Source organism: Onychomys torridus, chromosome 13, assembly GCF_903995425.1.
Source record: "Onychomys torridus chromosome 13, mOncTor1.1, whole genome shotgun sequence".
Taxonomy (NCBI): domain Eukaryota; kingdom Metazoa; phylum Chordata; class Mammalia; order Rodentia; family Cricetidae; genus Onychomys; species Onychomys torridus.
Genome location: NC_050455.1, coordinates 68,926,813 through 68,940,291, shown reverse-complemented (window position 1 = coordinate 68,940,291; position 13,479 = coordinate 68,926,813). Strand labels below are relative to the sequence as shown.

At 49.2% G+C, this 13,479-nt stretch overlaps 1 protein-coding gene across 3 annotated transcripts in view; it reads left to right on the top strand.

The window, feature by feature from the left end:
• The window catches only part of Nfatc1 (nuclear factor of activated T cells 1), a 107,673-nt gene that overhangs the window by 51,648 nt on the left and 42,546 nt on the right, over nucleotides 1-13,479 (top strand). For all 3 annotated transcript variants that reach the window (XM_036205176.1, XM_036205177.1, XM_036205178.1), the window contains exons 7-8: nucleotides 8,361-8,416; nucleotides 11,950-12,082. In XM_036205176.1, the coding sequence (XP_036061069.1) occupies nucleotides 8,361-8,416; nucleotides 11,950-12,082 (189 nt within the window). The remainder of the gene's footprint in view (nucleotides 1-8,360; nucleotides 8,417-11,949; nucleotides 12,083-13,479) is intronic.

Genomic DNA, 13,479 nt, shown 5'->3' with positions numbered 1-13,479 from the left:
GGAAACTTAAGCACTCCAATCAACAGCTTTCACAGTTAACTTAGCTCGCTCTGTAATCATGCATATAATTGGAAAATATGTTTTAAATTATAAAGAGAACCCAACTAAATACAATGATAAAGAGAATTAGCAGTGTCCACACCCTTCTCCGGGGAGGTTGATTCTGAAATCGTTTGACCTTCAGAGCCTCAGGCATGCCTCCCTGTCAGACAGGAAGCACAGACTTAATGCTTTGCACTCTGCACAGTGAGATCCCTGGGCTCAAACCGAGGAGAGCCACAGCCCCCTGTGGCTTTGTCACAAGGCAGGATCCAGACAACTTTCCTGCCTGTTTATGGTTCTTCGGGTTGGGGAGGCCCTGGGGAGGTGCCTTTCGCACAGGAGAATTGAGCCCAGCTGTAGACTGGGCAGCTCTCAGCTGTGGCCAATAGTAGGCAGCTGGGGCTCAGCCTGGCATGGTGCAGCAATAAGACAGAATGGAAAGATCCTCCTCCTGCCTCCTAAGTGAGCAGCCCCCCACTGACCACGAGCCCCCACTGCATTCCGCCTGAAGCCCCATCTCACCTTCACTGGATTATTCCTACCTTAAAGCTAAGCCCATGAGGTTGCATGCAGAGTCCCTGACCTATCCTCACTGGTTACAGTTGATGTCTAGTATACATAAGGTGTGCAATAACTAAGTAGCTATCACAAAGGCACACAGGGCTGTGAGCTTTTAAACGTGAGAACACGGCAGTGTCCTGTGTCCTGATGATGTTTGTTGTTTCATATTTTTTTTTATAATTAGATTATTTGCGTATCCACTCAGGTGTGTACATGCAAATGGTATTTTTCTGAAGGCAGGAAACCAACATCTGCATAATTCTCTTCTTTTACATTTGGTTTTCTAAGCAAATGCCATCATTAACCTACCATCCCATGTGAGGTATGTACAGACAAGCTTTATCTAGCTGTTTCTTTCTGAGAAACCACTGAGCTTCATTTGAATTAAGAGCAGAGCTGGACGCTGGTCTTCTGATAGTGTGTCTGGTCCATTTTAAAGTTCTGTTTTTAAACTGCTGCTTGCAGGAGGAACCACATTTGGATGTGAGGAGCAACAGCTGTATGGAAGCTGTGAGTTGGGCAGGTGGGGCTGGCCGCTCTGGAAGGAGCCACCCCTGTGGCTGTGACCATTGTGGACATCACTGAGTCAGGCAATCAGGACTATAGCCAGGGGTTGGGTTCCCATGTCTCTTCCCTGTGTGATGCAGGGTGCCTGAGTCACAGGTACCCTGCTTTTCTGTGGGCCACCATCCAGTGCTCCGGGTCACAATGTTCAGTGACTCAAAGGTTCTATGGATTCATCAGAGCGGTCCCCCTGCCAGGAGGGCTGTGGGGATGGGTGTTGTTCTGTTGCAGTGACTGGGTAGGGGTGGCAGAGTCAGGCAGTTAGCTCCTGCACTATGCACACCTCATCCTGCCACTGCACTCAGCAGCTAAAGGAAGTTACCCTATGGCCTCTGGGGCTGGCCCCTTCCTGGGTCATCTGTGGATGCTCTCTGGGAGGGATGGGGACCATAGGGCATCAAGCACGTGGATCTGGCTTATCCATAATGGAGGGGTTGTGCCTCTTCTCAGGCTTCCTCATCATGTCAGCCAATTGCTTACTGGTTGAAATGAGACTTTCTTTCAAGGGTGGAGATCAAAAGTTCATACCGGAGTATCAGGAAACACTGTCTGATGGTGGAAATCCTTGGAGGTATTTGTCCAGGAAGCTGAGGCAGTAGGTGAGGTCTGGGCATTCACCACATGGGGCCACATGTCCAATCAGATGTCCAGGCAGTGTTTTGACCCATCCATTCCAAGATGCTGCAGGAGTCTGGCATGGGAGATGACGGGCCAGTTGTCCCCCCAAGTAAGGATGTGTCTTCAGGTATACAGGCTGGGTGACATGTTTGTATGTGAGTGAGAGCATCCAATGCCTAAGCAGTGAAAACCAAAGATGTCTTCCTGAGGTGTGCTCACTCTTCTTTGGAGACTGGCCCATGATGAACAGAAGGTGCTGATTTCTAAGGGCACCACCCAGCTCTGGATGTTGACATTACATCTAGCTTTATAAACTCACTTTCTGCTCTGTTTAAAAGCCTTATGGAGGCCTGTTGGGCTTCTGTTACTGCATTGAAACTGTGCCCAAACCTAGATGTCTGCACAACCAAACCCTGACACAGACAGATGACACCTGACCCTCCTCATTCCGTCTTCTGTACTTGCTCCTCGGCGCCACTGCCCTCCAATATCCCGAGATAAGTCTACCCCCAAAGCATGGACCCGGCATCCTCTGCAGCCCACAGGTCTGCCTTCACAAACTGACCCTTCCTCTCTTCCTTGGGAAGGTTTTGGTGCAAGGACACAGGTGTGGGTAGGCTGATAGTGGAGCAGGCAAACAGAAGGTTGAGTTTGGGGAGTGACACAAAGTGAGTACATTCGTTCCCTCTGACGCAAGGCAGGTGCTTAGATGGCGACTCCACTTCCTTGCCAGCTGGCTTTCCTTGTCCTTGCAGAGCAGGGCAGCTTGAACACCCATGGGAATGTGCTGTGATGACAGCCAGAGAGAAGGTGAACCTTGAGAGTAGAAGGGTTCAGGGTAGAAGGGCCGACGTGGATCCTCAAGAATCTACAAGAATGTGTGTAGGAGGAAGTGCCGTCTCCACCCAGCCAAGGGGTCCAAGAGGATGGAGCAGAGACAATTCATCATGGTGTGTCTCTCTGGGAACAGAGCTGGTCCTAGGGCTTGCCAGAGGAGAAGGTGCTAAGCTGAGGAAGAGAAACCTGAGGGCAGCTGAAGACAGCAGGTCCTGAGAGAGTTGGGGACCTTGGATTCTGCATATGCCATGTGCTGTGACTACCCCCCAGACTTTCAGCCTGCTTGCTAATTGTAATGAGTTCTAAGGGACCCCTCTGTGGGTAGCACCCACTCCTGGCCAGAACACATAGCTGGGAACCCTCAGTCTCCAGCCAAGTGCATATAGCTGACAGTCTTTGCTCATTTCTGGTTGTTTAAAGTATGAACCTGTTCATGACCACATGCTTCAGGGTATACTATGCCATGACTAGGAAGCAGCCTCCAGGGAGATCTATGGGTTCAAGACAGTGTTCAGGGAATAGAAAGTGTCAGTATGGAGGTGTGTCCCAACATGGGGTATGTGTGTTAGTATATACATGATATGTGTATATGACAGTGTTTAATGTTTAACTGAGTGTGGGTGAATGTGTACATATGTCAGTGTGTCATGAGGTATGTGTCTATGTGTGTGGTGATGTTAGTATGTGCATGTGTGACGTGACCAAGTACTCCATTGGCCCCTTGTGGAATGTCCCTGTCACTTGCAGTGCTGAGCAGGGGCATCTCAAATTCTCTGACATTTTCCACCATGTGGCTGTTGCAGTCAGAGACAACCAGCCATGTTTCATCTGCCACGGGGATGGAAATGAAGTTCCCATGGTGGTTGTATGGGCAGCCAGTCTTCTCCTGTCCATAATCTCCATGCCTCAGGCCATGTTGCCACAGAGGCTTCTTCTCTTCTGCTTCCTCAAGAACTTCTGAAAGTCCCCCAGATGCAGCTGCTGTGGGGTTTTTTTACTCATTGGGTGTCTCAGGGTCAGCTGTAGGAGTTACACATACCCTGAAGCGATGACCAGCTGGAAAATGCTTGCCCTTTTCCAATACCCTGGCCATGGTGCTGGGGTGGGCCAGACCAGAGGACAGTGTCTGCTCCCAGGCTCTGTACATCATCAGCCTGTGCACATGTGCTAGTTTTCATCATGGGCATAAAAATACCACTGTGCTGACCTGGTCAGGCAAGGTTCCATGTGGCTGCCATGCATACTCAGTCAGCAAGATTTGGGGATAGAACACCCTTGAAGTTCTGCCTTACAGACATGCCCAGATCTACATGGTTCCAGAAATCACTGACCCAGAGAAGGAAGGAATCTGGAGGACTGGATCCATAATCCTTCACACAGACAGCATTTCCAAGAGTCTCAGGAGGAAACGAATTTAGAAAGGCAGTGATAGACTCACCTTGGGCATTCAGAAAGTAGACTCATCTGCCCAGAGGCCTCCATGGTAGGAGAGGTCTGCTTTATATCCTGATGATGGCAATCTGAGCATTGCTAGTGGGCTTCATGGGCAGTGTGAACCCACTGTCTCAAGATGGAAGCCACATAGGGTCCCTACAAATGAGCAGCTGGTCCTTGACTATCTAGTTCCTCTTCTGCCTTGAGTGTTGTCGGATCACATATGGTAGTTACACTCAGAATCCCACTGGGTGACACCTTTCTGCCTGGTGCCTGTAGCCTACACACATACAGATCTCTCCCAGGGTACAGTTCCTGTGGCCCTGTGGCTATCTGCTCTGTGCCCAGGATACTTCAATCTCAACAAAAGAAGTCTCTTTTCCACGAGCAGTGGCACAGGTGTGGCTGGGTGTGTCTCTGAAGTTCCAAGTACTGGAAGTACTTATTGGAGTGGCCATGTGGGAGATCCTGGGCTTCTTGGGGTGGAATCTAGCGAGAAGGATGAAGTGTGTGTGTGTGTGTGTGTGTGTGTGTGTGTGTGTGTGTGTGTGTGTGTGTGTGTGTGAGAGAGAGAGAGAGAGAGAGAGAGAGAGAGAGAGAGAGAGAGAGAGAGAGAGAGAAGGGGGGATTCACCCTGCAAATGAACAGAGTGCTAGTTAGCCAAACAACCCTTGTGAAGGGCAAGCCTGGCTCTCATCCCTCTGGCATCCTGCCTAGCCTAACCCATGGAGCCTTTTCCACACAGACTCCCACATGGTCCCATTGCTACCAGACCCCCTCCTCCACTGGGACAGAGTGGTTGCTGAATCACACCAAGCTTCAGGTGTTCTATGTTAGCCACCAAGAGCCAGAGACACGGTCAGCTCTTCCCCTCTCCATTCCCTCCTGGCACCTTGTGGATTTGCCTTGAGGATACTTCCTGTCAGTAATCATCAGACTGCCTGTGCCTTGCTGTCTGGTTTCTTTCACAGAATGGCATTTTTATCCCCTAGTAGTAGATACCAGTGCTCTGTTCATGTCTCTGACTGACCAGTACCCCCATGTGGCCAGGCCACATAGCTAGGTTGTCCAGGAGATAGACATGATTGTTTCACTCTCTGTGAGCATCATGAATAAAGTTGTTGTGAACATTCATAAACAAGGTTCTGTGCATGCCTGTGCCTTCCTCCTGGCGCATACCTGGGCGTGCTCTGTTCTCAGCTATCCAGTGCCACCAGGCTGTTTTACGAAAGGCTGGGCAGTCTTGTTCTACCTTGGAGTTCTGCTGAGCAGTGCCAACTGCCCTCCTAACCTGGGAAAGACAGCCTTCTGGGGAGCCAAGGGCCGCATGTCCATGTCCACTGGCTTGCATGGTCTACAGAAGGTTAGAGGCCCCTTGTGTATACCAGGGCTGTCTATGCTCAAAGCCCCTCTGTGGTCCAGCCGTGCACAACCTCTGTGTGTTCACCCAGCCTCGTAACACATCCATCCTAGTACTTGGCTGGATGCTGGAGTGTTTGGATGTGCCTCTCCCTCGAGGCTGGTGGGATGCAGATGCAGAGCAAGAAGGATGAGGCCTCCTGCCCCACCCCAAGGAGGAGGCAAAACATATCTGAGGAAGCTCCTCCACTCCTGAGGAAACTTCAGCTGGAAACACTGGCTCAGCCCCTACCCTGGCGTGTGACTGGCCTGTTTGCCTGTGGTGGCAGCAGCGTTCTGTAGGCAGTGGAGCCGCTTCAGACCTGCAGGCTGGCTGTGTGGAAACCTTGGGTGGGTGTGGTGGGGAAGCCTTTCCGATGACTCACGCTGCAGGGAATTCCCTAATGATTTGGAATATTTTTACTTCTGAACTGGAGCACAGTTTCCTACTGGGAGTCTCGGGAGCTCCTGATAAGATGGACACAAAGGCCCTTTTAGGATGGCCGGCTGGCTCCCTGCCTGGTAGAGGCCAAACTCTGAACAGTGCTACGTTAATGTGCCTCTGAGCATGGGCTCTTAGTTGAGGATGCCATGGGCTCATCTGATGGTCCAGGGCACCCATTCCAGTGAACACTGATGATTCCTCAGGAGTATAAAGGGCCCTCTCCACATCACTGGGCCCCTGGTCTCCTGTTAGAAGCAGCCTGCCATGTGTGCATTCAAAAGTCCAGCTATGTCAGAACAGGAAGAACCGTCACTCCGTTTCCTCACCGTGTGACAACTGCAGATGGACCTGGGTCCAGATGGGTGGGACCAGTGCTTTGAACACACTGGCCTGGGGGAGGGTGATTGACAGTAGCTCATACATCTTGGTGGCTGCAAGGAACCATATCTCAGTGGGAAACGGAGTCTGCTGGGTGGTCTGACTCGGTGTGATTTAGAAGACAGGAACGGAGCTCTGCCTTGTCTGATGGTGGTGGGCATGGAGCTGGCCAGTCATGTCATGGCAACTCACAACAGCCCCCTTCTGAGCTACGCTGATGGAGGGAGCATCCCTCACAGGCAACTGTGATACAGAGGGGAAAGACCTTCCTTCTTGTGCATGCCCTGTCCATCTGTATGCCTACATCTCATTAACTTCTTGCCACATGACTTGAAACACCCTCATCGGGAATCTGAGCTGAGTTGAACTTCTCTCCATTCTCAGAGGTGACAGGGCTACTGTACAAACTCTTGAAGGATGTGAGATGTAATTTCCCTCTGGAGAGTGCCTCAGTTTCCTACTTCCTTCTCCAGGCTTAACTGCTGTCTCTCCTACTTGGACAGGAAGGCTCTACCTTCTCCACATGGTTCTCAGTCTGGGTAGGAGCTTCCAGGCTGATGTGGGCCACACTACAATTGGTGTGCCTGTGTACAGGCAGAGGCACTGCAGTTTCTCTGAGGGCCAGAGGGTAGCCTTGCCCTGGGAGATTTCAGAAGCACAAATATTTCAGAAGCAAGCCTTTCCTTCCCCAACAGAGCATGCAGCTGGGCCCCACAGCCAGAGCATATTCAGAGAACTGCATGTGGGTAATTCCTATTGACCCTCATGACTACATGTTGGCATGTGTGGCTGAAGTCCCTAAGCTACCAGGGCCAGGGGGGGTGGTCACTGCTCGCTGCATTCCAATGCTCTAGGGATGGCCAGGTATATTTTTAGTGTCCTGTTGTTTTCCCTGAGGGATGTGGCTTGGGATCCAGTTAGATCCCTTCCTGGGCTCATCTGCTGGGTGACTTGCTCAGGGCCTGGGGCGTCTTGGAAGCTGATGTGGCCTGGTGAGGCTGGGTGGCTTTTGGAGCCACTGATGACTCACGTTTCCACCCTGTGCCTCCACCCTCCACCCACCACTGTCCAGCACTGAGGGAAGGAGCTGGTGTTTGATTTATCAGTAATGCGGGGTTAGTGACAGACAAATGGAGTGTAAGCAAAAACTCAGTGTGTGCCTTAAAACGGCTCATCTCAGGAACTGACTTCATTTTGGAGAAGATAAAAGCTGGGATGGATATCTGTCAACTCGGTAGCCACCCAGCTGTCCCCAGGTCATGGGCCTGTCGGCAAGACTGGGGACTCAGAGTCTGTGAGTGGCAGACACCCTTCCTCTAAGCATTGGGTCCACACCTCATTGCCAGCTGAGAACAATAAGTTCTTTCACTGTGCCTATGGGAGCCTTTCAATATTTTTTTTTTAAACATGCAAACGGCCACTGGGCTAAGGTTAAAAATACCACGTGTTTTGCATTTCTAGGTCCTGATGTGGCACAAAATAGCCAAAGAAAAGCTTTTCTTATCTCCTCAGCATTTCCTCTGAGCAGAGGCCAGGGCATTGCTCTGAGTTCTCCCAAAGCAGATGGGAAGCTGGTGGGAAATGGTACCAAGTGGCAGAGCCAGGTTGTGCTCTGACCATGTCATGTCTTGCTGGGACTGGGGGTCTCCTTGCCTCTGCCCCTCTTCTGCATTTCTCTCCCTCAGAAGAGGCTGAAGTGTAGGAATCTTCCCTTGATGTGTGCCAGGGTCAATAAGATGCACATGCATGGACACAGGGATGGATCATTAGAAACACCCTCAACTGTGTGGGTCCCTCCTACACCAAAACTACACTGGGCATAGTCTTTGGACTTTACTAAGTACACAGGGCCAGGACACTGAACCAGGACACTGCTTGCCACTGGAAAGGCCAGATGTCTAGGGGACCCAGAGCACTGCCCTGACCCACAGCCTAAGCACATTTAGGCAGTGTCGACTCACGGACATCACCATTCCTTCCCATTCTCCCCTCCCTGAGCCTCAGTTTCTGGGTCACCTGGAAGGTTTTGAAGACAGACTATCCCCACACAAAGTGACAGATTTCTTCCTGCCCTTTGTTCCAGATGGCCACCATGTCTGGGAGATGGAAGCAAAAACTGACCGAGACCTGTGCAAGCCAGTAAGTACTTAGAATCCTGAAGCAGGGACTGGAGGCCAGTCTGGGGCTCCCATTTGCTAAAATGAAGAAATGCTAAAAAAGTAGACAGAGGTGGTGAGAAAACACAGCCACATATCCCTCGCCCAAACAAATGGATGACGTTGGGATGATAACAGTGACCAACCGTGAGGACAGATGCTGGCCAGAGCTCAAGTTCTCTTTGTGCTCTGTGTTTTCCCTTTTAGAGTGCCAGGTTCAATCTCCTCTTGCTAATGGTCTACCCCCCGGGAAATCTTGGTATTCTAAGCCTCATTCATGGACACCCAACACCTGCCTGGACATGCCACCCAGCCTGTGTGACTTGCCACCACCCTCTCCAGAGAATGCCTCAACTACCTGGCACTCTTGTTTTGAACTTGACATGGATGAAAGGGTAGACCTAACCGGATAGCTTAGATCTGCTGGTTGGGTCTGCTGATGAGCGATGGTGAATGTGTGGCATGACCTGTGGGTGACATAATTAGTCCCTGTCCCGCCTGCTCATAGACACCTGCCCGTGCTCCCTCTTCACCTCCATATCAGGCCGTCGTTGTTTGCGCTTGGCTAATTCTCTGCAGCACTTCTTGTGATTCCAGCATGTTGCTGAACGTTGGCTTCTGTCCTTCCAGACACTGGTCTCCATCTGAAATGGCCACTGGAGACAAAGTGGAGTCAGGTCTTGTTTGCTAACTCTAATCTGTCTCCACCATTCTCACAGTTTTCTCTCTTGTTTGCTTGGCCTTTGCAGTGCCAGAAGTTGGACTAAAGGGCACACATGCTGGGCCAGTGCTCTGCCACTGACCTATATTCCCAACCCCAACAGTCTCTTTTAACTGGACGTTAAGCCAGGGATGCTTAAAACAATTATCAGCTCAGACAAGTCAGAAAACCATCACTGAGTTCTGTGTGTTCTGTCCAGTCTCTGAAGAACATAACATACTGTAGCCAGGCAGTAGGATTTTTAAAGACATCCAAAATCCTCCCAAATCCTCTAGCTCATTTCACTGACTGCTTTCCAATCGTCTGGGCAGTATCCTTGTGAACATAGAGAAACTTTGATGTGCCTGAGTGTGTAGAAGTAGGGTTTAAATGATTCAGAAACCCTGGGTAAATATGAGTAAAGGGCTTTTTCTCTTGGGCCACCTATGAACATTGGGCAGCAAGAATCACATAAATAGGAGATTCTGGTAATGGGACCCACAGAGTGGACAGGTGGTCAAGGCTCTCCTTAGCATGGTAGTCAGAGGGTGTTTACATCACTTGCAGCAGGCGCAGGCTGCCTGCCTGTCCTCTAGGTGACTCCATCAGGTGAACCATCTTTGCTTTGCTACTGCAGTACTCTTCCAGGTACTGATGCACTCTCAAGAAACGTTTCAAAGGATTTGCCAGATGGAAAAGTCCTCCCTAGCCAGGGTGATACTTGTTCATTAAGGTGAAATATTAAACCTTCATCCTAGGTTTCCTCCCTCCCACTGGATGGGTCTTTCTCTGCCTCAGTCTTGTTTCTTGACTTCACTCAAGAAGCCCTTAAGGGAATATTGAAGACAGTGACGTGCGCGCGCACACACACCCACACACACACCCCACTACATAGAGGCACACACAGAAACATGCATGCACTGTACATGCATTGCATTTGCAGATATTCTAAAATGGGTTTCTGCTATGTATGTGGTTATACATTGCATCCAACTCAGAATATGAACTTTTCCTAAAGCCTACGCTAGCTGCAGCCCTTATTGTCTCTGACAACGTTGACGAGCTCCCACCATTTGATTTCAGGTCTAATTTCCTCCAGCTTCCTTCCCTGCATTTTAGAGCAGAGCTTCTGTGGAAGTGGTCTGTGTATAGGGTTGAAGTGCATTGACCTGCCAAGGGCAGCCTGCTCCTCTGGGCCTTTCTGCATTCCTTCCACAGGGTCCCAGAAGTTCTTTCCTTCCTTCCTTCCTTCCTTCCTTCCTTCCTTCCTTCCTTCCTTCCTTCCTTCTTCAGCTTGAGCATCAACAAGATGCATCTTTCCTGCGTCTTTTCCTTCCTCCCTTCTGAGGAGTCATTTCTTTTGTAGACTCGGTAGTAGCTGCCACCATTGAGCACCAGCAGTACCTGCAGCTTCCTTCAATGCAGCAAGTCCTAAAAACTACCCAGTGACAGTCTATGTCCATTCACCTGACTGAACTCAAGCTTCACAGCCAGACCCACTAAAATCCAGACACAGTCCAGACTTGAGTCGCTGCAGTGTGGGGCAGCCTCCTACAAAGGTGGCCATGCAGCATGGGCAAGCACAGGGCAGGCCCCTCCTCCAGATCTTACTTGCCCCTCCCCCAGCCTCATTTCTTCCAAATAAAGGCGGTGTGACAACTGCAACAGGTTGCGGGAGTGAGAGTGTCCTGGGGATGGATCCCAGAGGACAGAGCCCGGAGAGCACCCTAGCCAGCCCTGTCCTGGTGCTGGTGTCTAAAGGCTCTCAGCACCAGGCTCCCTCTGTACTAAAGGAGGCTGGATCTGAAGTTCTTCTGATTTCTGTTTCTAGTACTGAGGTTCTATTATTAACGTAACTCAATAAAGTTGGCTGCAATTGATTTGCTACCATTATAATAAGCTACGGTTAATTACCTCAACAAAAGAAATGATACCATGGATTTTTCCGATATATATATATTTTTCCTGGCCTGTTAAACTAAAATCACATGAAAGGAACAAATTGAAGAAACTTCATGGATTTGAAACTCCCAACAGAAATCTGGTATGGACTCTGCAGCACTGGCCCTCCTCAGGGCAGCTGTGCCATGCGTGAGGTTCACCAGGCAACCCCGGGACACCCCAGCTCACAGTCTTCATCTGGGTGTCTCCACTCAGTGCCAATGACTCATGGCCTGCAGTTTTGTTTGCCCTTGAAAGATCTTGAAAAAGCTTGTATATTTCTGTTTAAAAACAGGAAAGCAAGCACCAGCCACCACACGATGTACAGTTGTATCTTCTCTGTGTTCTCCACTGCTCCACTGCCCCAGACTGAGGGCTGTTTGTCTTCATTTTGAGGAAACTGGGGATTCTGGCGGGACATCATGGCCATTGTTACAACTCCACTCTAGACAGTGTCCGCAGGGAATGCCCTCTCTCGTGTCTCCAAGAAGTGCCTCCTATAAGTAGGAGCAGTTCTTCCCATCTAAAGGGCATTGGGCCTTGGATGTCAGGGCAGGAGTAGTCCTTGGAGTCTGCTGTCCCAGTTAGCAGTGAGGCGACTCCACTCTCTGAGAGATGCTCATGGGCTCTCTCTCTCTTCTTGGGCTCAGTTCCAGCATAAAGGTCTTCCAGCCTCTAGCCATGTGGGAATTCAGGGTTCCTCTTCCCTCTGAGTACACACTATGGCCAATTTGTGATCAAACATGAACAGATCACACACAAAAGTCACCATGAGAGGCCCTCTCTATGGTCAGAGACAACAGTGGTGCCTCAGTACAAAGCATTCCTGGTCCATGAGGTCCTGACTTGGTTCCCCTTTGCTGTTTTCCTCCCAGAATTCCCTGGTGGTGGAGATACCACCTTTCCGCAACCAGAGAATAACCAGCCCTGTCCAAGTCAGTTTCTACGTCTGCAATGGGAAGCGGAAGAGAAGCCAGTACCAGCATTTCACGTACCTTCCTGCCAATGGTAACGCTGTCTTTCTAACCTTAAGCTCTGAAAGTGAGCGTCGAGGAGGCTTTTACTAAGCTGCAGAGGCTGGGAGAGGATGTTGTTATAAAAACAGTGTGGCTGTGTTGCTGGTTCACACCACGTGATAGCCTATTCACAAGACCAAGTCGCCCACCTACTCAAAGAGAAGCAAAGCCTGGGTGTGTTTTCCTGTGACTGGTGCATGCTGGGGTGATCACTTGCTAGCCTTTTGCAAATACGCAGCGGCCAAGCGGCTCTGCTACACTCAGGAGCTGATGAGGTCTGGGTATATAGCTAACCTCTGTGAGTCTATGGGGTAGAAAAAGTATTTGTTAGAGCAATTTTGTAGGTAGCTTCAAAAATAAGCCTGCCACAGTCATTGGGGGACATACGTGTGATTTTGTTCTCATGGTGATGGTTCCACACAGCATGTAGTGTGTCCCCACTTAATGATGCCATCCCCTGGTGATGTGACACTTTCAGGTGGAAGGCCTTCTGCGTGAGTTTACTCATTTTGGGAATGGCTTCTTTTCATTCAGAAATGATCAGTTCACCTTTTCAACTTTCTAGGGTGTTTTATTTAAGAAAATACCAGTTTTGTTTTTGGTTTTTTGTGGGCTTTTTTTTTTTTTTTTTTTGCTTAAAAACAAAACAAAACAAAATTTAAAAAAAACAAACAAACCAAAAAACTCCCTAAAAGCTTGTAGAAAGGTGTGTCCCAGGCATCCAGGGTTTCCTGTGTGGTGCAGGCCATTCTCCTGTGGCAGGATGTGTGTGCAGAGAACAGAGTGGGTTGTTATCCTGAGTTCTATTGTATTTTGAGTCAGCTCAGCTATGTCAACAACCTTTTTATATTGTTGCTTTCCACTTCCACCTAAAAACTTCAGATATTCATATCATTTAAGAGGGAAATTATACAGCAGCCGCATTGCTATCTTAGAAACATCAAGATTTTTTTTTTTAAGGTTTTGGGTTTTTTTTGAAGTGTAGAGGCATTTGGAATAGTTTAGACAGTAAGAAAAACTGGTATTGAAATGCTGAAATCAACTGTCTTATCAGGCAAGCCCTAGGGATGCCCTTCAAAACTAGAACAATAACTGTTAAGTTTTTATACAAGGGCACCAGTGTAAGCTGTGTGAGAGGGCCATGGTGAACCCTAGCACAGCTTCCCACACCCCATCCTGCCCCTGGGGTTCATTCTGCAAGTCTCTTTCTTTCATGAAATAATGTACAGTCTTTCTTACAAAAACAAATATTTCATCTTTTTTTTTTGAAAGTGCCATGATTGTGTCCTGATTATACTTCCAGCATGGTTGATCTAAAATTTACAAAGGTCTAAACCTTATAAAGAAAAAAAAATCACTTTCTAAAACACTGTGGAAACATCATGAAGA